General features: G+C 49.9%; 1 protein-coding gene across 1 annotated transcript in view; it reads left to right on the top strand.

Moving 5' to 3' along the window:
• The first annotated feature begins 2746 nt into the window (after positions 1-2746).
• SCHIP1 (schwannomin interacting protein 1) overlaps positions 2747-25695 on the top strand; it is an 86139-nt gene continuing 63190 nt past the window's right edge. The window contains exons 1-4 of the mRNA XM_040074431.2: positions 2747-2770; positions 17753-17817; positions 18623-18703; positions 20963-21164. Coding sequence (XP_039930365.1) covers positions 2762-2770; positions 17753-17817; positions 18623-18703; positions 20963-21164 — 357 coding nt within the window. The 5' untranslated portion in view covers positions 2747-2761. The remainder of the gene's footprint in view (positions 2771-17752; positions 17818-18622; positions 18704-20962; positions 21165-25695) is intronic.

Here is a 25695-nt window from a genome sequence, read left to right as displayed (position 1 = left end):
CCACAGCCAGGATTTTATTTTCTCCTGGATAAATCCATCTGGAAGCGCCCGAGCGTGGGCGGGATGAGACAACTCCAGCATTTGACCGAGGCGGTTCAATAATTTCATTCTTAAATATCTGGGGATCTGTTCCCTGAAATTTGGGGGAGGCTGCGGGAGCCATCCCGGAGCTTTTGTTCGGCCGGAGCATCCGGGAGCGGGAATCCCAGGCAGAGCCAGCGCCGAGAGATTGCTGGAACTCTCCAGCAAGTGTTTCCAGGCTAACGAGCTCCCCGGGGAGGGTTGGAGCAGAGGGAGCCAGCCCGGCTCTTCCTTTCTGTCGGGCCCCAAGCGCTGGGGCCGGTCTCTGTAAATGATTCGTGTGCTGTTTAGAGGGGCCGGGTTTATCCTGGGCGCGGTCAGAAAATCAGGATTCAGCGCCAGAGCCCTCGTTAGGCGCAGTTTTAGTCAAAAGCCTTGAAGGTCTCAAGGCCTGGGCTCGGTTTGGTGAGGGTGTGAGGGCACAACACCCACGGCACCTTCTCCTGATGCGGAGCTTAGGCCTGGCCTAAAGACATCCTGGGACTGGCTCAAACCCCCTTTGCTTTGACAGGGGACAGAGGTGGCCTGGGCGTGGCTCAGGAGGAGCGGCAGGTGTGCCCTGGAGAGCAGAGCTGGGATGAGACCGGGAGCTGGGAATGTTGAGGAGCATCGTGGGCTGGCTGGAGCGCCCCATTCCAGATGGAGCACCTTGCTCCAGAGGGATCTCCCTGCTCCAGAGGGACCATCCTGCTCCAGAGGGATCTCCCTGCTCCAGAGGGACCATCCTGCTCCAGAGGGTCCATCCTGCTCCAGAGGGATCATCCTGCTCCAGAGGGATCATCCTGTTCCAGAGGGATCTCCCTGCTCCAGAAGGATCTCCCTGCTCCAGAGGGATCTCCCTGCTCCAGAGGATCCATCCTGCTCCAGAGGGATCTCCCTGCTCCAGAGGGACCATCCTGTTCCAGAGGGTCCATCCTGCTCCAGAGGGATCTCCCTGCTCCAGAGGGATCTCCCTGCTCCAGAGGGATCTCCCTGCTCCAGAGGATCCATCCTGTTCCAGAGGGATCTCCCTGCTCCAGAGGGATCTCCCTGCTCCAGAGGGATCTCCCTGCTCCAGAGGGTTCATCCTGCTCCAGAGGGATCTCCCTACTCCAGAGGATCCATCCTATTCCATACAGACCATCCTGCCCCTCCCTGCTCTGTCTGGATCACCTCACTCCACCCCTGACCAGACCCCGGGAACCAAATCCCCACAGCCCCTAAAACACAGCAAATCCATGGTCAAATCCAGCAGTGGGAATTGCTGCTCCGGGAAGATCTGGTTAAAGCACCCCTGAAATTCCACGTATGGGTGTGTGAATTATCCCTCTAGCTCCGTGGCTTTAATTCCTGGTTGAGCCCCCGGTTTAAGGCTGTTCTGGGAACGGGGGAGCTCCTGGATTTCTGCTGGACAGGGAGTGCTCATTAACCCAGAATCTGGTGGGAATGGAGCAGCTTGGATGGCAGGAACATGCCCGGATCCTGCTTCCCCACCAGAGCTCTTGGTGTCCTTCCCGCTCTCCCGAGGAGCAGGAACAGCTCCTCTCCCTTTCCATCTGCTGCCCAAGGCCATCCATCAAATCCTTCCATGGGATCAGCTCTGGGAGCGCAGCGAGGGACAACCCCGGCTCCTGGGCAGGGCGGGGAGGGTTTTCCTGCATGGAGAGGTGAGGGACAGGGCCAGGAGACCAAATAATTCCATGGAAAACTGGAGTTTGGAGGAGTGAGGGAGCACCAAGGGCTGTTTGAGCCTTCTGGCCTAAGAAAATTTGGCAATTTTTACCGTTTTGGATTATTATTTATCTCCCTTTCACTGCCTGCCAAAGCAGAAATCTTTGCACAAGTTTGGGCTCGGAGCACTGACACCTCACCACGTGCTTGAAATCCTTGGAATTACCTCTGGAAAAACGGATTTTTGGCGATGTTAGGGGAAAACCCCTCAAGGAATTTGTTGGTGTGCCAGAAGAGCGTCATAAACCCCAGTGAAGCCACTTGGATGCAGGTTTTGGGGCTGGGATTGTGCATAACAAAAATTCCCATCGAGGAGCTGACGGAAGGTGGAGTTTGTGCCGGCACCTGGGTTCATTCGTATAAAAAATACAAAATATAAACCAGAAGATAGAAAACCGAATGTAGAACCTATAAAATAAAAGACAGGAAACAGAAGACATTAAGTAGAATACAAAATACAGAATACAGAGTACAGAATATAGAATACAGCATATAGAAAATACATAAAATAAAATCTGGAGAACAGCCCACGTGAAGCAGAACACGGGATGGATGCATCTCTGTGTGCCGCACACCCCCACCCCGCCGTTCCCTTTCGGACCCAGCACCGCTCCTGGCTGGATTCCCTCGGAAAGGCTCCTTGCAGCGGCCAGAGCCGGCTCCAAAGCCGCCCGTAAATCCGAGTTTCGCCTCACTCCCGCCTCTGAATGGCTGGGAATGACAGCGGATCCATCCCCGCGCTGGAGCCGTGCCAGAAGTTTCTCATCTCGCTGCTTTGCGCTGCTCGCTCCCGCTCTGGCTCTTCCCATTTTATTTTTTTTTCCACCCCCCCTCTCTCTTTGAGGTTTTTCTGGTGCCTTTCGGGTGAGCTCAGCTCCGAGGTTTGCAGCTTCCCCGTCTCCTGCTATTCCACGGGAGCCGGCGCCGGGAGGAGCCGCATTCCTGCCTCCTTTTCCTGGGGAACTTCACCATGCGGCTGGTAAGGGATGTCATTCCCCAAGGAACGCCCGAGCCGCCTCTGGCGCGGCTCTGGGACGGAGCAGCTCCCTCGGGAATAACTCAGGGAAGGGGTGGGGGGCTGCGGGATGCCCACCGGGACATGGATGTGTCTCGCCTGCCGGGGATGCGCAGGCAGATTTCCTGAAGGGATCTGGGATCCGGCGGCACTTTTACCTCGGGAGAAGGCGGCTGGAGCGATTCCTGGGGAGCTGTGAGTTTGTGGAGGGAATTTACCGCGCTTTATTGAGGCTGGGTTCTGTGCTCGGGAACGGGGAATCGTCTCCGGGTGATAACAATTCCAAACAGCGCTTGGAAAAGATGCCTGAGGATTCTCGGGGATTCTCAGGGCTCTGCCGAGCAGCGGCCGGGCTGCTGTGGCAGAATTTCCCTGGATTTTCACAGCTTTCTCTCTTTGGGCCGTGCAGTTATCGGGAGGGAAATCGCGGCTGTGCATCCTGGGGGGGGAACAGCCCGCGGCTCCGAGGCTCGGAATTCCGCAGGGATTTCAGCCCCTGGCCATCCAAAGGCTGGAATAGCCGGCGGATGGATGCGGGGCTCCTGGAGGCAGGAGTTCAGCTGTTTGTCAACACGGAAAAGCTCAGGGCTGGATCCCGATGAAGTCATCCCGGGAATGCTGCGGGACCAATCCGGGCTCTGGCAGTGGGCAGAGCGCTGAGATAATTCCTCGGTGTGGGATTGATTGATTATTTTTGGGGTTCCTGCAGGAGCAGTTGTAGCAGGGCTGGCTGGATCGGGCTGCCAGGCTCCTTCCCCAGCACCTTGGAGCAGAGAATCCCTCGGGAGCAGCTTCCACAGGGTGATTCCTTCCTCCCCGAACTCCATCCCCTCTGCACCGGGCACAGGCAGCCCTCGAGGCTTTTCCAAACCTCATTCCCAGGGCACAAACATCCCACGAGGCTTTTCCAAACCTCGTTCCAAGGATACAGACATCCCACGAGGCTTTTCCAAACCTCATTCCCAGGGCACAGACATCCCACGAGGCTTTTCCAAACCTCATTCCAAGGGCACAGACATCCCACGAGGCTTTTCCAAACCTCATTCCCAGGGCACAGACATCCCACGAGGCTTTTCCAAACCTCATTCCAAGGGCACAGACATCCCACGAGGCTTTTCCAAACCTCATTCCAAGGGCACAGACATCCCACGAGGCTTTTCCAAACCTCGTTCCAAGGATACAGACATCCCACGAGGCTTTTCCAAACCTCATTCCCAGGGCACAGACATCCCACGAGGCTTTTCCAAACCTCATTCCAAGGGCACAGACATCCCACGAGGCTTTTCCAAACCTCATTCCAAGGATACAGACATCCCACGAGGCTTTTCCAAACCTCATTCCAAGGATACAGACATCCCACGAGGCTTTTCCAAACCTCATTCCAAGGGCACAGACATCCCACGAGGCTTTTCCAAACCTCATTCCAAGGGCACAGACATCCCACGAGGCTTTCCCAAACCTCATTCCAAGGGCACAGACATCCCACGAGGCTTTTCCAAACCTCATTCCCAGGGCACAGACATCCCACGTGGCTTTTCCAAACCTCATTCCAAGGATACAGACATTCCACAGGGCTTTTCCAAACCTCATTCCCAGGGCACAGACATCCCACGAGGCTTTTCCAAACCTCATTCCAAGGATACAGACATCCCACGAGGCTTTTCCAAACCCCATTCCAAGGATACAGACATTCCACAGGGCTTTTCCAAACCTCATTCCGAGGATACAGACATTCCACAGGGCTTTTCCAAACCTCATTCCGAGGAAATCCTTCGGGATGTGATGGATGGGAGTGACTGTGACAAACACCAGAGGGTGGGAATTTAACAGAGCTGCCCAAACTCCAACTAAATCCTGGATTGAGATCCTTGTTTCAGGAGGTATTTCCTGAAGAGACACAAGGAACAGACGCTCAGAGGACACGCAGGGAGCTGGGAGTGGTTCCTCAGGAATTCCAGGGGCAGGGAGCCGACCCTCAGCTGAGGATCCATCCTGCACATCCCATTCCTCACGGGAGGAGGAGGCTGAACACGCTGGGATTGATGGATCCTCCACGGCTCCGAGTTGCAGAGTGGGTGGCTGGAAATCAGCAAATATTGAATTCTCATTTCTCCCAGGCTGGAATTAATCCGAGATTCTCTGTTTTCCAGGATAACTTGTCAGATGCTGGAAACTAATTTGTTAAATTGCACAGGGAAAAAAAGAAAAAAAAGAAAAAAAAGAAAAAAAAGAAAAAAAAAGAAAAAAAAAAAGGCTGTATTAGGAATGTCTCACTTAATTGGACCTGAATATATTTGAGTTGCCTTTGCTGGTTCAAGTTTTTCAGCTTCCCAAGAGGCTGGAGAAACTCAAGAGGATTCTTATAAATAAAATAAATCCAAAAGAGTTTCCCTGAGCCGTAGGTGCTGGGATCACTCCGTGCTCCCAATGCAGCACTGCCAAACCTCGGGAATTGTGTCCAATACTTTTGTCCCCTGCTTTCCCTGAGCATTCCAAGGCACAGACAGAACTGGAGTCCTTTCCCTGCTTTAAATCTCTTAAAACCTGGATTTTCTGTCCTGCGGGTTCCTGCTCTGGCACTTTGGGATTCCTGGAATCCCAATGAAACCAGGGAGACTCTTTATGTGCCCAAGGGCTAAAGCCTGGCTTTGTGTGCAGAAGCTCGTACAGACCTGAAATACTGGGAAGAGATCAAATGCCAGGGAATGTTTGTACTTCCCGCAATTTCCCTGGATGCCGAAGAGAGCACAGGAATAATGACAAACTGGCTGGGATGAGCTCTCTGAGGGGAAGTTTTCCTCTTTCAGGGGATTTGTAACTATTTTAACAACCTGTGGCTGTCAGTGCCCTGATTCCAGCTGGGAAAACACAGCAAAGCCAATATTCCAAAATATTCCGTATTTTCTACGGCTGAAAAACCTGACTGCAGCACGCTGGGTTCAGGTGGGCAGGGGAAGCTGGACACCTCCAGGCGTTATCCCAGATTTCTGTGCTGTCCCTGAGGACAAGGGCTGGGACCGGAGTTCCAGCTCACTTCCTTACAACAGGTTGGATGAGCAACTACAGGATGTGAATAGAGAGAGTAAATATGGAGAATAACTACAGAGAGTGAAAACACCCAGAGAAAACATGGAAATATCTCCCAAAGGAAGGATCTCAGCCCAGGCTTTAGTTGGAGTCTGGGCAGCTCTGCTCATCCCGAGCTTTCAGCAGGATCTTGCTGTGGGGACATTTCCATTTCCATTTAGCAGGGTCAGAGCATTGAAGGGTCTAAAGAGTGGTTTTGAGTTAAAAACAGAGCTGGGAATATATCCACGAGGAAAAGGAATTCTCAGCTCTTCTCTTTCTCTGTGAGACCTGGAGACTGAAGTGGGACAATCCCTCATTTAAGGGAGTGGAAACAGATCTGGTCCCAGAGTGGAAACAGGAAAACTGTGGAGAAGTGGGAATTTGAGAATCAGTCTGACACTGAACTGGGCCAGTGAACTCCGCTGGATCCAGGTGAGCTGTTGGGAACAACGTAGAGAGGAGCTCCCATCCCCCAGGAACGGGAGATCATTTCCCAGGCCGTTCTCTTGGGTTCAGGAATACCCTCGAGGCCTTTCCCAGCTTTAATAATTCCATGACTCCACTGAAGGAAGCTGGATCTGCTCTCCCAGCTGCAGGAATTCTGCCATTTGCTTTGTGTGTAAATCCAATTACATCCTCCAGTGTTTTTTGCATTTCCCTTGTTCATGATTAATTCACCTGCCCTCAATTTCACCAAAATCCAGCGTTTTCTGTCAGGTTTCACCGAATCCTGGTGTCCCCTGCAACTCTTCCCCCTTGCTGCTCCTCTGCTTTTCCCACATAAATAATAAAAGGGATTTTTTTGGGAGCTCTGGGAAGCTCTTTTCAAGCTGTGCAAGTTTTGCTCCTTTGATTCCTGAAGGCTGCACATCCACGTCCTGATATCCAGGCAGGGAATTCATTTACATGCTGTGGATGGCTCAGCCACCCCTCAACTGCTGGCATTTCGTCCCTGCTTTGGAATATTATTTACATTTATTAAAAAGCACTTGGAGAATGTTCAACTTGGTGCCTTTTAAAACAATGTGGAGCGGCTGCTTTCAGAAAGACACAGGCGAGGGTCTTTTATTAATTAATTTCTTGTTAATCCTTTAAATTCCTTCAATTATCAAGTATTTAAAGTGGTTTTTATGTGCTAAAAACTGAGTGAGAAGTGTGGAGCTTTCAGTTTTTCCAGGTGCCTGAGCTTCGGGGTGATTTTAAATCATCTCCCGTCTTGTTTTCCCTCTCCACAAAAGCATCCCAAGCTTTTATCCCATCGCCTTCCTTCTCTCCCTGAGGAATCCGATGGGGCCGGCAGTGCCTGACGGGAATTTTCCATCCAGGGCCGTTGTGGTGGTGGTCATTGATTGGAATCCCGATGGAAAATTGCAAAGGGAATGATGCCAAAGGAATCTGGGAGAGCTGGCGGGGCTTAGGCTCAGCCTGAATGGGGGAAGGGGTCTGTGTAAACCCCTCTCAGCATTATTTTAGGTCAGCGTTTCAGCAGCTATTTGTGTCAAACTCCTCATCCCAAAGTTCTGCCAAAACCAGGATCTGCCTACACCCAAAAATCAAGACCCAGGCTGGGTATAATGAAAATTAAATCGTTGTTCAAACTGCAATATATCCCAGGCAAAAACCCCCTGAATTATCCATTTACAAGTGCAGTTGCTGATGGAAAATGACCCTGATAATTCAGTGTGGGCACAAAACACAACTGATTTTAAAGTGATTGTGACTTGGGGCAAACTCATCCTTCATGGAAAAAGGGAAAGAGAGGGAATCTCTCCCTTCGTCCAGGAAACAGCAGAAATGGATGCCACAGGAGCAGGGAATTTCACGGACATTGTGCAAATGAAAATTCCTCTCTCCTCGGGTTTAGGATTTGAAGGAAGGATCCTGAGTGCTGTAATTAAAAGTGGAGCAGAGGGCTGAGGGTGATAGATGTGATTCCCACTGAGGAGCATCTGGGAATTTTTCCTTGGCAGAAAGTTGACGGGAATTCACCATCAGGACAGAGCAAACACATCCACACCGGGCTGGAGCATCTGGGAATTTTTCCTTGGCAGAAAGTTGACGGGAATTCACCATCAGGACAGAGCAAACACATCCACACCGGGCTGGGGGGAAGGAATTGCACTGGGAGCAGCCTGGGAATATTAAAAAAAAAAAAAAAAAATTGAAAATACGGCCTTAATAGTTTGGAATTCTGTCACGAGGGGGTGGAGGTGCTCCCTGCCTGGGGATGAAGCGGCCTCAGGCCTGTGGGGCCTGTCACAACCCCACAAATCACGGAATTAGGGAATTTATCATCTGGCGTTCCTAAACACGAGTTCTGACGGTGGAAATGGGGCTCAGGGAGCCCAAATCAGAATTAAAGCTCCTCTGAGGGGGGGAGAAGGCGGCAAACACGCGGTGCAGAAATGAAAAGGCATTGACTGAGACATAAGGCACGCAGACGTTTGGAGGCATTGGCTCGCTCGGGGTGCTCACAGATCGAACCCAGCGCTTTTCCAGCTCAGCGCCGTTCCCAGCAGCCCGGCTGGCCGCAGAGCGCGGGGTTGGGTTGGGTAGGGTTGGGTTGGGTTGGGTAGGGTTGGGTAGGGTTGGGTTGGGTTGGGTTGGGTTGGGTTGGGTAGGGTTGGGTTGGGTTGGGTTGGGTAGGGTAGGGTTGGGTTGGGTTGGGTTGGGTAGGGTTGGGTTGGGTTGGGTGGGTTGGGTTGGGTAGGGTTGGGTTGGGTTGGGTTGGGTAGGGTTGGGTTGGGTAGGGTTGGGTTGGGTTGGGTAGGGTTGGGTTGGGTTGGGTTGGGTAGGGTTGGGTTGGGTTGGGTTGGGTTGGGTAGGGTAGGGTTGGGTTGGGTAGGGTAGGGTTGGGTAGGGTTGGGTTGGGTTGGGTTGGGTAGGGTTAGGTTGGGTTGGGTTGGGTTGGGTAGGGTTGGGTAGGGTTGGGTTGGGTTGGGTTGGGTTGGGTAGGGTTGGGTTGGGTTGGGTTGCGTTGGGTTGGGTCCATCGTGTCCCTCCCCGCTGCCGAACGGGCAGAGGAACGCTCAGGCTCGGCCGGCCCCGAGCAGGGCACGTGCCAGGGGACGGCTCCACGGCGTCACAAACTGAGGGCAGCGAGGCGGGCTCTGGGGAACGCGCGCGTTCGCGTGGGGTTATTTGGGGATTCGGGCTTCTGCCGCGGGGCTCTCTGGAAGAGGGATCCCTTCGCATCCCGTGTTTGCCAGCACATTTCTGCGCCCAGCGCTTCCATCCCTCCGTCGTTCCTGGGTGTATTTTGGGACAGAAACCTGTGTTTTGGTATAGGCTGGAGCCTCAGAAGGTGAAGAATTCATTTTTGGCAGGAGGCGCCCGTTGGGAGGGGTTGCATCCCAAGTGACCGCGCACGTTTGGGATCGATGCGTGTGCTGTGAATCCCAAAGAGGTGATTCCGGCTCTCAGCCTGGCCTCTGGGGCCTGGAAAAGAGGAAAAAGAGATTCACTGACCATGGATTTGTTGCAGCCTTCTTGGAACACTCCCAAAGTTGTGTTTGTCCTTGTGGGAAAATCCAATTTTGTCACCAGGAGCTCTCCTTGACCTTCTCACTCCCGAGCAGCCACTGAGCTACTGGAGTTCCCTGGAAAGAACTGGTGCAGTTTGGAGCACGTTCCCATGGGAATTACTATTTCCATGAGGAAATACTTCTGATTTCAGCTCTTCTCCATGCCATGGCTCAGGCAGGGTTTTCCAGAGTCACCTGCAATTCCTGGGCACTGCCCAGCCCTGGAAATCCAAGCCCGCGGTGCGTTGTGCTGTAATTGATGCCAGGAAGCAGATTTAAATTATGCAAATTGCTGTCTGCGCCGAATCTGCCATCTGGAAAAAGTTCTGCATGCAGAAATCTGTCGGGGCAAGGCAAGGGACAAGGGATCATTGGGAAAGGAAAGCTGATGGAATAAAAACAAGCTGCTCCTGGAAAATTGATTCCTCTTCTCCAGTCCAGTGGCAGAGCTGCTGTTCTGTAGGAGCCAGATTAATGTAGTAGGGATAAAGTGATTGTTTAAAGCCGCTCTGGAGCTGGGAGAATTCCTTGTCAAGATGGATAAAACTCAGGTTAGAAGGGAAAGGAGGAGCCCAAGGGAAGGGTGGCACATCCAGAGCTGGAGGTGGGCAGGGATCAGCAGTGAAAAGGTGGGGATGAGAGAGATCTGGCCTGGAAATTTTTGGGGGCACTGGATAAGTCCTGGAGCCATCCAGCCTGGAATATTTCTGTAATAAATGGGATTCAGAGAGGTTAAAGGATGCAGGATTTGCTGCCTCCCTAGTGCTGGAGATCAAGGAAAGGTTCCTCTCCCAGAATGTGCTGGGCACTGAACAGGGAATGGGCACATTCCCAAATCTCCCCGAGCTCCAGGAGCATTGGGACAACGCTCCCAGGGATGCCCAGGGTGGGATTGTTGGGGTGTCTGTGCAGGACCAGACACCCTGGGTGATCCTGGTGGTTCCTTCCAGCTGAAGATATTCCAGGATTCTCCATTATCCATCAGAGCAGACTTGTGTGACTCCTTCTGCCCCAAAGCCAGAGCTCCAGTGGCAGGGGGAATGAGTTCCATCACCTCCTAGGGTGAATCTTCGGGGCAATTCCTCCCTTTATGAGCAGGAATTGCCTTTCCTTGTGCCCCCAGGATGTCCTCAGCTAAAACTCTGCAGGAGCCCTCTCAAAAATCAGTGTTGGCGGGGTCAAGGACTTGTGGAGCTCCCTGGGAAGGCAGAGGTTGTTTCTCCACCCCGTCACAAATAGAAAACCTCTTGTCTTCTTGCCAAGCTCCCTTCCCTGTGTCCCTGAGTCCTTCTGGTGCCCTCGGTTTGGGGGAGCAGCGGCGGCGCCGTGTCCTCTGTCCTGAGAGCAGCATGGGCTGTGTCTGGAGACATCCCGTGAAGCAGAGCAGCAATTGCAGAAATCTGTGTCAGGTTTTACTCCCTGCTCCTGCAAAGGATCCCGAGCTCGATGCCAGGCCTGTGGAGAGACCCCTCGCTGCCTGCACTCCCATTAACTCCGTAGGCACGGCGTTAATTTGGAAAAATAACAGTTGGAGGCTGCCAGGGACGCTCCATAAAACCCCTGCCAGCTCCTGCCGCAGCGCAGACAGAAAACAAATGGTTCCCATTTCCACTTGGCACGCTGCAACCCCACTGAGCCGACTTCCCAGGATAAACTATTGCCATGGAATTGTATTCCCACCAGCAGCACGAGATCCTGTTTAATAGCATCACACAACCCTGTGTATTCCTAATTACCTGTGTGATGAAGGAAGAAACACTTCGGTGCTGGTTGATTTGTGCTCACCATCCTCACAACTTAGCTGGGAGTGTTTTTCCTCTTCCATGGAGCTGTTCCGGTAGGTGGGACATTGGGAAGGAATTCCTCCCTGGGAGGGTGGGGAGGGGCTGGGATGGAATTCCCGGAGGAGCTGTGGCTGCCCCTGGATCCCTGGAAGTTTCCAGGGCCAGGCTGGAGCGGCCTGGGACAGTGGAAGGTGTCCTGGGTGGAATTGGATGGGCTCTAAGAACCATTCCAACCCAAACCATCCTGGGGTTCTCCAGCAGGGGATTCTGGCTCTCAGGAGTTGCTCGGATTGGGATGGCACAGCTTTGCAGTCCTGGTGCTTTGGTGTTCTGTGTCGGTTTCTTCTGTCCATAAAAATGGATTTTCCAACAAGGAAGTGGTCGCTGAACCAGGGATCCAGTTGATACTCCTGGGCTTGATCCCTAAATGTAGGGATTGTGTTTTAAGGTGGTTTTAATGTTTTACATGGGCTGGAGAGCCACGTGCTTCCAGTTCCCCCATCCCAGCTCCGTGTCCCACCGGAGAGCCCGGCACAGGGATGGAAGGGCTGGAATTCTTTCCTGTGACAGGAACATGCCCAAACACCCCGGCTTTGCCTGGCTCACAGAGATCACAGACATCACCCACCTGCCCTTTCCTTCCCACAGCCAGAGCTGATCTCCCTGGAAAGCCTTTCCTGTGGGAGCCGTGATTTGACCTTTACCAGCTCCAGCAATCCCTGACAAAGGCAGCAGGAGAACACCAGCGCCAACGTTCGTATTCCCTTTCAGCCAGACTGTGACAGATCCCTCCCGTGAATGCTGCAGCTGCCAGAGGTCCAAGCACAGCACTAAAGAAGCATCTCCAGCCTAACATTTCCAGAACATTTCCTCCCAGCTCTCCCCTCAGCCCTCCACACACGCAGAATCCGCAGGGATGTGACTCCTCGTGCCCGTTTGACCTTTTCTGCTGCTTTGCAGTTGATAAAGTTCACTCCTGTGACCTCGGCGCAGCTGGGCAGAGGTTGTGTGTGGTTTCAGCGGTGTTCCTGACATTCCTGTAGCATTAAACCTGGAAAAAAATGGGATGTTTCACTCTCAGGCTCGGCTGTGAAAGGTCTTTGGCGTCACTGTGAACTCGGAAAATTAAAGGTGCTCAAAAAGCAGCTGGAAAAGAAGGGGTTTAACCCGTGAGACGCTGCCCGTGAGCCCGTGAGCCCAAGGCTCTGCCTTGTTTTTGGAAGACAGAAAAGTTCAAAGCTCTGGTGAACCGAGTTTCTGTCCTTTCTGCCCCTTGGATGGAGACATTTTAAAGGAAAGGTTTTGTTGTTACTCTTTCTGACCTTTGAATTCGGTTTTGGTCTTGGAAACACAAAGCACAGGCTCCTTGCTGGCAGAGACTGCAGGGAGAGCAGGCAGTGAGGGAAGGGGGGTCCTTGTCACTTTTGGGGGCTCTTTCACTCTGAATAATTATTCAGCATTTTGGTTTAGTTTGGAGAAAGGTCCTGGAAGGAACAAAGCTGATGTAATTCCACCCCCTTCCCGTGGCCAGGGCTTCCTTTCATTATCCCAGGTTTTGTTTGTGAACGCTGGGATTTGATTTGGTTTTTGGTCTGATCTTGTGATGTCTGGGAGTTGAGACCTTTAATTTCCTGTCCTGTCTTTGAAATCCTCCTAGGGATGTTGTTTGCAGGAAACTGGGACTGGGGAAAGGCCCCTTCCCTCTGCAAAGACGCACCAAAAGCCTCAGCCAGGGAGGGCAAAATTAACAACCCAATCAAGGCAACATTGTTTAATTCAGTTCATTAAAAGCTGACCCCATCTGACTGAATTAACTGATGATGCTGCAGGTCCTGGTGTCACCTTTGATTTCTCAGCAAAGAAATTCAGGAGCAGGACCAGCTGCTGCAGAAAACCGGGATTTTGGCTCTGTGATTGAAGAATCGAACTTCCCTGGAAAGGCTCAGCTGGGATTATTTCCTCTCAGGCTCTCAGCTGAGCACCACCAAGAGCAGTTTTATCTCCCAGGAACTTGTTGAAAATATTGAAATAGGTATAGTTTGGTCATAATGGGGACTCCCACAAAGCCAGGTGGGGTTTAAATCATTATTTTATAGCTATTTTATACATATTTATATAAATGAGGGGTGGGTTTCACTCGGAGAGTATTCCAGAAAAATCAGAGTTGAAGCTGGGAGGAATCAAAGCTTTTCCAGCTTTTCAGGATGGAGCAGCCAGGGAAATTAGAAGGAAGAAAAATTGGATGAGGTGTTGAACAAGTTGTCCTGGCCGCTCCTGTGAGCTCAGGAGCAGGATTAGGGAGAGCCGGAGATTTGGGAAGCAAAGCTCAGTGTGAGTCTGCCTCCAGCACTTGTGATTAACTTCTCCTGCCTCTTGTTCTTCAGGGCAGCGAGGCCGCAAAATCCAAACCAAATTGCTGCGGAGACAATTTCATTTCCACTGCCTGTTAAATATCAGGATATTTCTTTGTTGGAATGAGGCTGATGGGAATGTTGGGTGTTTGTGGCTGAGCTCAGCCACAGATTAATTAATGGGATCTCCATTAATGCCGTGGCTGGCATGATATCTGGAAATAAAGCCCCACCTGCCAATTCCTTTCCAAAGTGCTGTTGAAAAATATCCAAAGGTTTATCTGGAATTCAGAAATCCAAATCTGCCCCAACATCTCAGCGCTGGAGCCGCATTCCTGTGGATTTTCCACAGAAGTAGCCACAGCAATGCTAATTTGGGAGAAGTCTGGGGAGCAAACTCGGCGTGCCAGAACAAGACTAATCCCCCTCTGTGTTTTCTCTAATAAAAGGGAACAACACTAAATAATTAACGTCAACAAATGAAAACTAATTTGCCAATTTTTAATTTTTCCCCCATTGCGTGATCCTTGTTAATGAATAATTTACTAGCAGTGATGAATATAAAATGAAAGGATTTCTCTGGGGACTGCTGTATTCTCTGAACATCCAGGATAACTGTTTAGATATCCATATATATATATATATATATATATATATATATTTTTTTTTTTTTTAAGAGTGAAAATAACCCCAGAGAAAATAGCATTCAGCAGGAACCAGGCAGGAATAAAAAAGAGCTGCAGCCTCCAGAGGTTTTCCCATTTCCTCCTAGACCTGAGATCATTTGTCTGAGGCTGTTTGTGAATTATTCATACCAAGTGCAGCCCTTTGCTTTCCCAGATTGAATGTGACCGGTTTCCATCTCAGGCCTTCCCGTGCTGCTTTCCTTGGTTTGCATTTCAGGTTTTCCTGGGATGTCCTTTTTTTATCCCAAGGCCCTGCTGGGTGCTGGGGATTCTGTCAGTCAAACATCCAGAACCTGCTCTGCGCTCAATGCCCAGCGCTTCCCACAGCACATGAGGCAGCTGTGGGAACGGGAACGGGAACGGGAATGGGAATGGGAACGGGAATGGGAATGGGAATGAGAATGGGAACGGGATAACTGAGGAGCTGAGAGACCTTGGGAATGGTGCCATGGTTCTGCTTTGACTTTGGAGTGCGATCTCTGAGGGAAAAGCTTTGGTTATTTCAGCTCTGGGTTGATTTTAAGGGTCCTGTGCATCCCAATCCCTGTGTCAGGTTAGCAGGAGCATCCCGGTCCGTGGAAGTGTCGCTGCTCGTGGCAGGTGATGGAATGAGATGGGATTTAAGATCCCAGTTCAAAACTCTCTGCTTCAGCTGCCACTTGAAACCTACTTAGGTTTGGTTGTGTTAAATAGGAGTGGGAAAACAGATCCAGGATTGGGAAAACAGACCCAGGACTGGGAAAACAGATCCAGGATTGGGATGAACTCCAGTGTACACTCCAAGGCTTCCTTGGAATTCCATGCCCCACCAGCCTCCAACATGAGCAGCATCTCCACATCCCATGGACACTGGAGGCAGCCTCATGCCATGGAATTCCAGACTGGTTTGTTGGGAAGGAGGTGGAGGAGAGATGATTCCACCTGCAGCTGAGTTTCCATGGCTTTTCCTGCTGCTGGGCACCAGAAGCACAACTTGAGGAGGAGCACTTGTGGCTTGTTGCTGACACTGCTTCCTGGCCCTGCCCAGGTTTGTGAGGAGCCATCCCAATGACTGTGTGGAGCCATCCCAATGTTCCTGAGGAGCCATCCCGGTGTTTATTCCTGAGGAGCCATCCCGGTGTTTATTCCTGAGGAGCCATCCCGGTGTTCCTGAGGAGCCATCCCGGTGTTTCCCTGCTCCAGGTGAAGAGCGGCGCTGCTGCACACGGGATGCAGTTGCCGAGTAACCACTCGCAATTAAAAACATCTTCGGAGCCATCGGCAGCGTCTGAGAGCGGAGATTTCACTGCTCAGCAGCTCCCGAGCCTCCTCCTTCCCACCTGTGCTGCTTCACCTGGAAGGCTTGGCAGGGATTTTCTTCTCATGCCCAGAATCCCGGGAGCGGGAAAAGCCCTCCAGGATCCAACCAGTGCCTGATGCTCAACTTGTCACTGGGTGCCACATCCAGGAATTCCTTGGACGCCTCCTGGGATGAGCACTCCAAACCTTCATGGGCACTTCCACGGCCTGAGCGCCCTTTCCATGAAAAAATTCCTGTTGGTGTCCAACCTGAGCCTCCCGTGGCCCAGCCTGAGGCCGTTCCCTCTCCTCCTGTCCCTGTTCCCTGGGAGTAGATCCCAATCCCAGCCCGGCTGTCCCCTCCTGTCAGGGAGTTGTGTAGGGCCACAAGGTCCCCCCTGAGCCTCCTCCACCCCCCAAGACTCCTCAGGTTTCCTCCTAAAATCCCAGAAAGAGAATAATGTAGAAATAATATTTTTTTCATAGATGGGATTGTTATTTTTTACAGGAACCTTCTGATTCCCAAATTAGTTCATCGCACTTTTGTGAGAGTTACAGACATTTCCATGCTAAAAAGCTGAAAATTGGATTAATAGATTTCCTTTCAGTTTTCAAACACGCCTCTGTTGTTGTCACTAAAATTAACAGGCTCAGGAGCTATAAAAAGAGCTTCCGGATTTTTCTGGGGAAAACCCCTCCTCTGGGAATTCAGAAATGGATCTGTCATGTGAGATTTCCCCTGCCGTGCTGGAATTCACCTTGCCTGCATTCCAATCTCCTGGAATTCCTCTCCAAAGTAATCCAGACTCAAGTGTGTAGTGCAATTAAAGCAATAAAAAAAATGAAAAACATATAAAATTAACGAACCCCAGGATGCTGGGTATGCTCAGGCTAAAAAACAATTAATGGACAGATGAAATGTGCGTGTTAAGGACTAGGAAGAGACACGTCAGGTTGCTCTGAATGTGCTCCTCAAGCTTTCCTGGATTTTTTTTTCCCTCGGTGTCTCCATGTCTGGAGCTGCCCAATCCCTGTCCACGTCTGTATCCAGCTGAAGGAAGGAAAAGAAAACCCCAGGAAGTTTCAAAATATATTTGTTTTATCCAGGCTCAGAGAGGCACCGTAACTCATCCTGGGTTCCAACAGCAGCGTGGATCCCTTCCAGTTTCATTCCCTGGAGACTGCGGAGCCGGGTGGCTCCAGGCGGGATGTGGAGCTGGGGGTGGCCCCGTCCTGGCTGTCGCTCTCCCCCTCAGTGCCCCTGCAGCTTCCAACCCCTTTTCCACGGGCTCAGCACCACGGGCAGCTCCATAAATCCCCCCGCGAGGAGCGCCGATCGATATTCCATGGTTAATGACGCCCGGCTGAAATTAGGATCGATTTCCTGTCTCCTCCTCTTCCCAATTATGCAAACTCCGCCGTGCCCCTTCCAGAGCTGCCTTTTATCCCAGCTTTTAGAGGCACTGCCCGGTGATGTTTAATTCAGAGTAGTCAAAAACGTCACGACCAATTTTGGCTTTTGCTTTTTTGTTCTCTGTTCAGTCTTCACCCCGGGGTTAATAGAAAATGATGTCAAACACCAGGAGTGATTTATGGAAGTCAGGCAGCTTTTGGCACCCTGAGCTATGGATAAAGTCAACTGCAAATTGTTTTCACATTCTAAATTACTGTACCCAGCTCCGGAGGAGGCTGGAAAAACCGCCAGAGGGAAAATGTGGGAGGAGGAAAGGTTGTGTGGTTATCTCTGAACTGAGCTGGGCCTCAAAAAAGTTCCATTTCTTAAGCCAAACGTCTGTGCTGAAGGCCAGTGATGGATTTTCCCTGGGAATTACCATGGATGTGGGGATTCCCAGCTCCACATCCGCCACATTAAACTGGTGCAGGCTGGAAATCTCTTGAAGAAGAACCCGAATAGGTTTTGGTTGCAGAACGAGGGGAGCAGGAGCTGGTGCTCTTCCCAAGAGCGTCTCTGGAATCAAAGACACCCAAGATGCGAAAGAAAACTTCTCCCTTTTACTCTGTGTATTATTTTTGTAGCTCTGATGTTTCCTTTCAAACTTGTGCTGGATTGTCAATGAAATATTGGGTTTTTTTGTCATTATTATGGATTTCTAAGTTTAAAATCTCATAGGTGGCACTTTCGGGGTTGTTTTTGTTTCGGGGTTGACTCAAAACTTGGTTTGTCTTGAGGCTGAGAGGGAACCTCCAAGGGCTTCCCATAAAAATAATGAATTTTTTCTCTCTCCCCTTGCAGGAAGAACTCAAGAGACTCCAGCACACCCTGGAACAGGTCAATGATGGCAAAGACTCGCTCCAAAGGTAAATGTGCCTTTTCCAAAATATCTCACCCATGAGAAAGTGAAATGGATTTTCCAAGGTGTGAAAATCCCTCCTTCGTTGTGGGATCCTCTTTGTCACAGACAATATCCCAAATTTTGCCTCTCTCCCATAAACATTCCCTATTTTTAGTTACAAGAGGACAATTTCTGACAACAGTATCATTGAGTGCCCAGTAAAGTCTCAAATCCACAGCCAAGAGCTGCCATTCAATCCATGCTGCTGCACCCATCCAAGGCAGTGTTCCCAGATGCTGGATTTGGATATCCCAGCATTTTCAAATTGCTTTCTTCAAGCCATCAGTTCCCAGCAGCAACTCCTCGGCCATCATTTATTATAAAGAATTTATTCTTCATCCCCCTGTGGCTTTTGCTGCTGTAACTCATTTGCTGCCAGCATTCCCATTGTTCCTTTCCATTTCCCTCTCCAGTTTTTCCAGTGTGGCCATGGGGATGGAAGTTAATTGAGCAGGAATATCTTTTAGATATACCAGGGGTTTTTTTATTTGCAGCAGCTCTTTTGCTGGCTGTGCCTGTTCCTGGAGCTGCGGCAGCTGGAAGATTTAAAACAGGGATTCAGGCAGGTTCCCACTGGAAAATTGGATCCGAATTCCCATTTTTTTTTTGTTGGGAGCTGTACACAGAGATCCAGACAACTTCCTCCAAAGTCAGCAACACCTTCTGATCAGCAGCCCTTGTTTGTTCTTGTCCAGATTATGGAATTCATACACAGGATTGCAGGAATCAGGTTGGAACACGTTAAACTGATTTCCTTTTCTTTCCCGTAGCCATCAGCTCACCATGGATGAAGAAAATAATATCCAGGAATATCCTATCAACCTCCAACCCTTGGAATCCAAAGTGAAAATGTGAGTAAGGAACAGTCTTGGGTCTGCCTTGGAATGCAGCTGAGGGTGGCCAATTCCTGAGCTGCAGGATCCACACTGGATCCATCCTGGATTTCTGGATGTAACTGGAAAAAAGAGCTTCCGATTAGCAAATTATTAAGTTGTCTATGTTTAAGAATGTGAAGCTGAGAAACTTGGGATTGTTCAGCCTGGAAAAAAAAGAGGAGGCTCCAAAGTGACCAAATTGTGACCTTCCAGGGCCTGAAGGGGCTCCAGGAGAGCTGGAGAGGGACTGGGGACAGTCGGGCTGGACTGACAGGGCTGGACGGACAGGACACAGGGAATGGCTTCACATGGCCAGAAGGCAGGGCTGGATGGATGGATGGGAGATTGGGAAGGAATTCCTGGCTGTGAGGGTGGGAAGGGGCTGGGATGGAATTCCAGAGCAGCTGTGGCTGCCCCTGGATCCCTGGCAGTGCCCAAGGCCAGGTTGGACAGGGCTTGGAGCAGCCTGGGACAGTGGGAGGTGTCCCTGCTGTGGGAGGGGTGGGAATGGGATGGGATTTACATTCCCTTCCCACCCAAACCATCCTGGGGTGAATCACAGAATCACACGGGTTCCCTTTGAACCGACTTTCAAATATTAAACGTCAGTGTTGCAGTAATTGTGTCATGTCCCCCGTGTAACTACAGAATCTTTGGGAATCTGCTGGGTTTTCCCGTGTGTGAGAGGAGGGAAGGGCAGCACAGAGCCTTTTCCGTGGCGTTTTTCCCATCCAACACCCGTTTCCCATGGATGCCCTGGAAGGAGAGGCCGTGGAAGTGCAGAATTCCTGTTCTGGGGGTGCAGCACAGCCCTTGTGGCTCGGGAAAAGCGGGATTTCCTCGGGAAGCCGGGCAGCTGCCAGCACTCAGCCAAGGCACAGGCTGACACCTAGTGCACCGCCGGGAAGGGAGGGATGCGCATCCCGGGGCTCCAAATGCCGCAGAACCAGGGAATCATGGAGTGCTTCGCGTTGGAAGGGACCTTTCACGACATTTTAGTCCAGTCCTGAGCTGGGATGGCCTCAGTTAGGTCACCTGTCAGCCTGATTTGGGGTGTTTTTAGGGATGGGCCATCTCCCACCTCACCACCCTTATGAAAAAAACCCTTCCTCATATCCTGAGACAACCCTCTCTTCGAATTATAGAATAATTTAAATTTTTGCCGTACATTACATGATATGAAGTTTCCCCTGGGGTCGTTTATTCTAGAAGTCTCGATTTTGAATAATTAAAACTTCCCCACATATTTATCAGAGTCCAGGATTCCCTTTGGAGCCTCTCCCAGCACGGATCCTCCAGGTCTGGTGCAGGAATTGCCTCCATCCAGCAAACACTGCCTCACTTACAGGCCATTCAAATATTAATGCATATTAAAATATTAAAAGAACATGAAGTTTCAAATTAAAACCCAGTGTCTTTTAAGCTTTTAAGTCATGCAAATAAAAAACAGATGAAAGAATCCATTTTCAGGGAGATTTCTAGGAAGGTAATTACGACTTAAGCTCAGTCTGTTTTCTGGCTTTAAAACAGAAATACATGTGAATATAAATACGTGAATATAAATATGTAAATGTAAATATGTAAATATAAATATGTAAATACTGCTCATCCCAGTGAACAAACCCTCAATTGCTTAAAAATCCTACAAGGAGCTAATCCTACAGAGAAGTTGTGGATGCTGGAATTGTTCCAGGCCGGGTTTGATGGGGTTTGGAGCAAGTGGAAATTGTCCCTGCCCAAGGCAGAGGATGGAATGAGGTGACATTTTCCAACCTAAACCAATCTGGAATTCCATAATTCCATGATACTGCTCTGGCTCTCAAATTCCAGTTGTATCTGAATTATAATCTGAAATGTGGCATGAAAATAAGATTTAGAAGGTTGTTAATTCCTTTAAATGGACAAATGGATATTTTTATTTTGACTGCGGGATCCAGGAGAAATTCCGAGTCCTGGATGGCCTCAACTGGAATCACTTCCATAGGTTTTGGGGCTGGGCTGGACTCTGAGTAACGTGTTAGAAGTTTGGAACCAGATGATCTTTAAGGCCCTTTCCAGCCCAGACCACTCCAGAATTCCTCGATTCTCCTTAATAAATATCCTAAATTATCCCAGCGGTGCCTTATACAAACCCCACAGAGGCAGTTCCACGTGACCCTTATCACAAAATGCAGGAACCCCCCAATCCCAATGTTCTGGGCCAGGGATCTGCACTGAAACCCTTTGTTCCCTCAGCATCCAGCGAGCATGGCGTGAGCACCTGCAGCGCCAGGACCCGTCCCCATCGTCCCCGGAGCTCCGGGACAGGCGCAGCCCATCCCCAACGTCCCCAACGTCCCCAACGTCCCCAACGTCCCCAGTGTCGCCAAGGTCACCGTCCTCGGGCAAGATGAGCAGGTCCATCAGCATGAACACCTTCTCCGACAGCAGCACCCCCGTGAGTCCGGCGGGAATTCCTTCTTTTGCCTTTGTTGGCTTTCTCTCTGGGATCTGGGATAAGTGAAAGCTCCGCTGTGGGTTCGCTGGGTGGATAATGGGTTAAAAAGGGATTTTTCGGTGTCTCAAATGACCTCCAGGCAGAGATTCCTCATCAGGATGTGTGACTGTGGAAATCAGACCTGGATTTCAGCAGTTTTTGGAGGTGTTCTTGCTGGAAAAAAAAGGCTTTTCCAAGTGGTCTTGTGTGCTGTGTGTTTAGGATATTGTGTTCCCAAAAAACTTCAATTTGTGGCGCCTTTCATGCAAAGAAATGTGGTTTCCTGGTTGATATTTGGTTTTGTTTTGTTGGTTGATTTTTATATTTGCTAAAAGAGACTTTGAGAGGTTGATTTAGGGGATCAAAATTAAATTTGATTTTGGAATAAATATTGCACCTTGACCAGTAGCTGGAGGCTGCATTTCTCTTTCTAAGGTCTCCCTAAATAAACCCCAAACGCAGATCCCATTTTTGGAATACAAACAGCTCTGTGACTGTCTCTGAATTGGGATTTTTAGGTCCATAAGTAAATAAATACAGAGTCTGGAAATGCTGCCTTCAGTTTTGTGACAGAAGACAAGATTTGAGGGAATTACAGACTGGAGTGCACGGAATGATTCAGGAATTCCAAGAGCAGGAATTGCCGCGGTGTGAGGTGCAGGAAGTGTCTCCCTGTCCCTGAGCAGGGAACAGGTTGGTTGGATCCTCACTGCCAGTGGCTATTGCCACTCACAGGACAGTATTTGGTGCTTCTGAAACCCTACAAAAATCTGGGAATCAGTTTTAGTGGTGTTCTTCCCACTGAAGAAATTAAATTCTGTCACGAGTTGTAAAGTTGGAGAGATATTTGTCTTGTAAACCTGAGGCACTGATCAAATAGAGCTTTTCCCCACTAAAACCTGTGATCTTGGAATTCTGGGGATAATTTGACTTTTTCCAGTGTTGATCCAAGTGCTGATCCAGGCCCAAAGTGAAGCTGTTTCCAGCAGGTTGGGATGCGGTGCTTGACAGAATTTAGTAAAATATTCCTGAGGGCACCGCTTTATTTTTAATTTGGAGCTGGAGAGCGGGAGGATAAAGTGGATTGGAATATTGTGTTAGACACTGATGTTCCATGGGTTAAAGAGGTTCGGTTCCTGTAATTAGAGAAATAAATGAGGATATAAATATTTATCTGCCGCTGGAATCCGCTTCCACCAGAGGTCCCTCGTACCCTGCGCAGGGACGCTCCCGGGTGCTCCAGAGCTTTTCCAGCACGAATCTCGTTTGGAAATGGATGCTTTGGGGATGTCGGGGAGTTCCGTAAGGGCATCTGGAGTTCTGTATTTGTGGGGAGAAAGCCACGGCTCCATCTCCGAGTGTTTGTGGGGTAGAGCGCGGGGTTCCCCCGGGCCTCCCTCATGGAGAGAACTGACGGAACGGGTGGAACGTCAGAGCTTGAGGGATGAGATGGGGAACGGAAAATTCTTGTTTGGCTGCTGCTTTGTAGCGAGGCAAGGTTTGTGTGTGTGCAGTACAAAGATTTTTTTAACCGTTGGAATGATCTGTTATTGATCACTGATCAGATTACGGTATGGGGAGCAGACAGGCTGGAGCTGTGTTATCTTCACTTCCTTTTGTTTTCCTTTTGCGTGTTAATTTTTGCTAAAAAGAAATTAGAAGAGAGATGTATAACAGATTTGAAATAATGTTCTTCCTTGTAAATGTTTTCTTTTTTTGTTACTGTGTAAAAAAGCACCAAAACTTCCCTTCCTAGATGGGTTTCTGCTTTTTTTCCCCCAAAATCACTGATTGGTTTGGGATGGGAGGGGCCTTAAAGCTCATCTCATTCCCTGCCATGGGCAAGGGCACCTTCCATTCTCCCAGGCTGCTCCAGGCTCCATCCAGCCTGGCCTTGGGCACTGCCAGGGATCCAGGGGCAGCCACAGCTGCTCTGGGCACCCTGTGCCAGGGCCTGCCCACTCTCCCAGCCGGTAATTCCTTCCCAACATCCCATCTAAATTTCCACTCCTCCAGCTTGAAGCCATTCCTCTGCTCTGTCACTCCAGTTCCCAATGAAGTCTCCCTACATCTTCCTTGTCTCCCCATTCAGATCCTGGAAGGAGCGCTGAGCTCTGCACACAACTTCCTCTTCTCCAGGCTGAAACACTCCAACTTCTTCCAGCCTGTCTCCATAGGGGAAGATCTCCAGTCCCTTTAGCAACTTCATGACCTGCTCTGGACTAGCTCCAACAGTTCCACATCCTTCTTACTGGTGGGGACACCAGATCTGGGTGCGGCATTCCAGGCGGGGTCTCAGGAAGCATCCCGTGCCCGGGGGGACGTGTTAGCCCTGCTCCCACCCTGCCGGGCTGCCCGGGAGAGGGGCGGCATCTCCCGGGAAGCGGCGTCGGGGCTCGGGCGTTCAGCACCGCGGGCAGCGGCGGGGCCGGGGCCGCTCAGCACCGCGGACAGCGGAGCCGTTCTCTCGCTCCTCGGCCGGGGCTCGTGTCCTTTAATGCGGATCTTACCCCAACCCCGCCACTCCTGACCTCCCACCCCGGCACAGCACCTCCTGTCCTCTCCTAAAAATCATTGGGCTGCTCATGAGAATGGCACGAACTGATTCCGTGAAATTCCCATTTCTTTGCTGGAGCCAAGTGCTCCAATAGACAACCTTCTACCAAGAAATGCCTTTTTTTTTTTAGAGGTGTAACCACACAAAAGCTGCTTTTCCAAACAGGAATGGTCATTTCCCCACCCCTTCTCCATCGGTTGGTGCCACAGAAATATCCAGTGGGGAAAGAGCCGGGATTGAACTCCTCTGCCCCAAACCCGTTTGTCTGTGCTTCCTGCCCCATGTGGTACCTTCAAAGCTGGGACTTTCCTCTGTGATTTATTAAGGTTTGGTTCTAAAATAGGACCAAATCTCTCTGCAGCCTTTGTGGGTTCCCAGGTCTCCCAGGAGAATTCCTTTTTCCACTGGTGTCTGTGACATTCCCAGGTGTGTTTTGCAGCTGCAGGAGCGATGAGAAGTTGAGGGAGAGGGAAATCAATGTATGGGAAGCTGTGAAATCCTAACAAGCAGTGGGGTGTTAGCATGGGGAACATTCCCTCTTTCCTGTGAGCCTGAATTCCCAAATCCATGAGCAGCAGAGAGGGAACCATCTGATAAATATTTACAATGTGATTTCTATACAATGTAAAAATGCAAATCCTTGCTCTCGAGCAGCGTGGATGGAAACATAATTAAAGATGAGGGAGACAAATCCAACTGAGATGAAAAGGCCTTAATTAGAAATCAAATATTTGATGGGTTGAGGAGAAGCATTAACGCTGATGTGGCTGTCAGATAACACTTGGAATGAAGGGAACATGGGAAAAAAATGTTGTTTTCAATCCCTGCCTTTGGTTTTGGATAATCTCGGTTCTAAGTGTGAGCAGGGAATTCACAATGCTGTGGCCTAACATGGAATTTGTCTTTTAAATGGGTTTTTCATGGAGAAATAGTTGTTGAGTTTGTGTTTATTTGTGTACATAATCACCCCCAATGATTATCCAATGATTACAAATATTATCCCATGGGATTTTAACTGCTGGGATACAAAAGGGCCCCCTTGATCCTTTCTGCTGGTGGGAGCAGAACATCAATTTCTTCTTTTTTTGTGCTGTGTGTGTTGAAGGTTGGGTCACATCATCACAATAATGTGATTATTGATGTCAATTTGAGTCCTTGTGGTTTAGCTGCAGCAAAATCAATCCAGAAATGATCCTGGCTGATGCTAAAACCACTGATAAAACATTTCTGATGATGTTTCTGTGGGAATATTCGGCTGCTTGAGACACTTGAGAACAGTTTTTTGGAGTTCTGGGGTGGGTTTAGCTGTGTGAAGCCTCACAATGAGATGGCTCTGGTAGGTATTGATGAGAGGTCTCAGAAATACTTTTATTTATGTCTCACTTCAGTAGATTTGGCTGAATCCTTTATAAATCTTTTCTAAGCTAATTCTATCTATTATATCTTATTTATTCCCACAGCAGGGAAATTCCACAGCCTGCTTTTTACAAAGCCAGGCCCCAAAATGAAAACAATATTAATGAAGACTTAAATGCGGAATTAAGCAGGAGGGTGCAGAGCAGATTTTCACCATCACAGAAAAGTTCTAGGGGGGTTTTTCTCCTGCCCTGTGACAACACACCGAAAATCCAGAATTTCCTTTGTCTGAGGAGCTTTCAGAGGGCAAGGTTAGATGGGATATTGGGAAGGAATTATTCCCTGTGAGGGTGAGGCGGGGCTGAGATGGAATTCCCAGAGAAGCTGGGATTGCCCCTGGAATCCTGGAAGTGTCCAAGGCCAGGTTGGAGCCTCCTGGGACAGTGGAAGGTGTGGGACTGGATGACCTTTGAGGTTTCTTCCAACCCAAACAATTATATGACTCTCTACTCTGTTTCCAGTGATCTTTGCTGATGGCATTTGCAATCTTTGGGAATGGTGACAATGGCCTGATTTCTT

This window comes from Hirundo rustica, chromosome 10, assembly GCF_015227805.2.
Source record: "Hirundo rustica isolate bHirRus1 chromosome 10, bHirRus1.pri.v3, whole genome shotgun sequence".
NCBI classification, from domain to species: domain Eukaryota; kingdom Metazoa; phylum Chordata; class Aves; order Passeriformes; family Hirundinidae; genus Hirundo; species Hirundo rustica.
The sequence above is the reverse complement of the archived record's forward strand: the minus strand, read 5'-3'. Positions and strand labels throughout refer to the sequence as shown.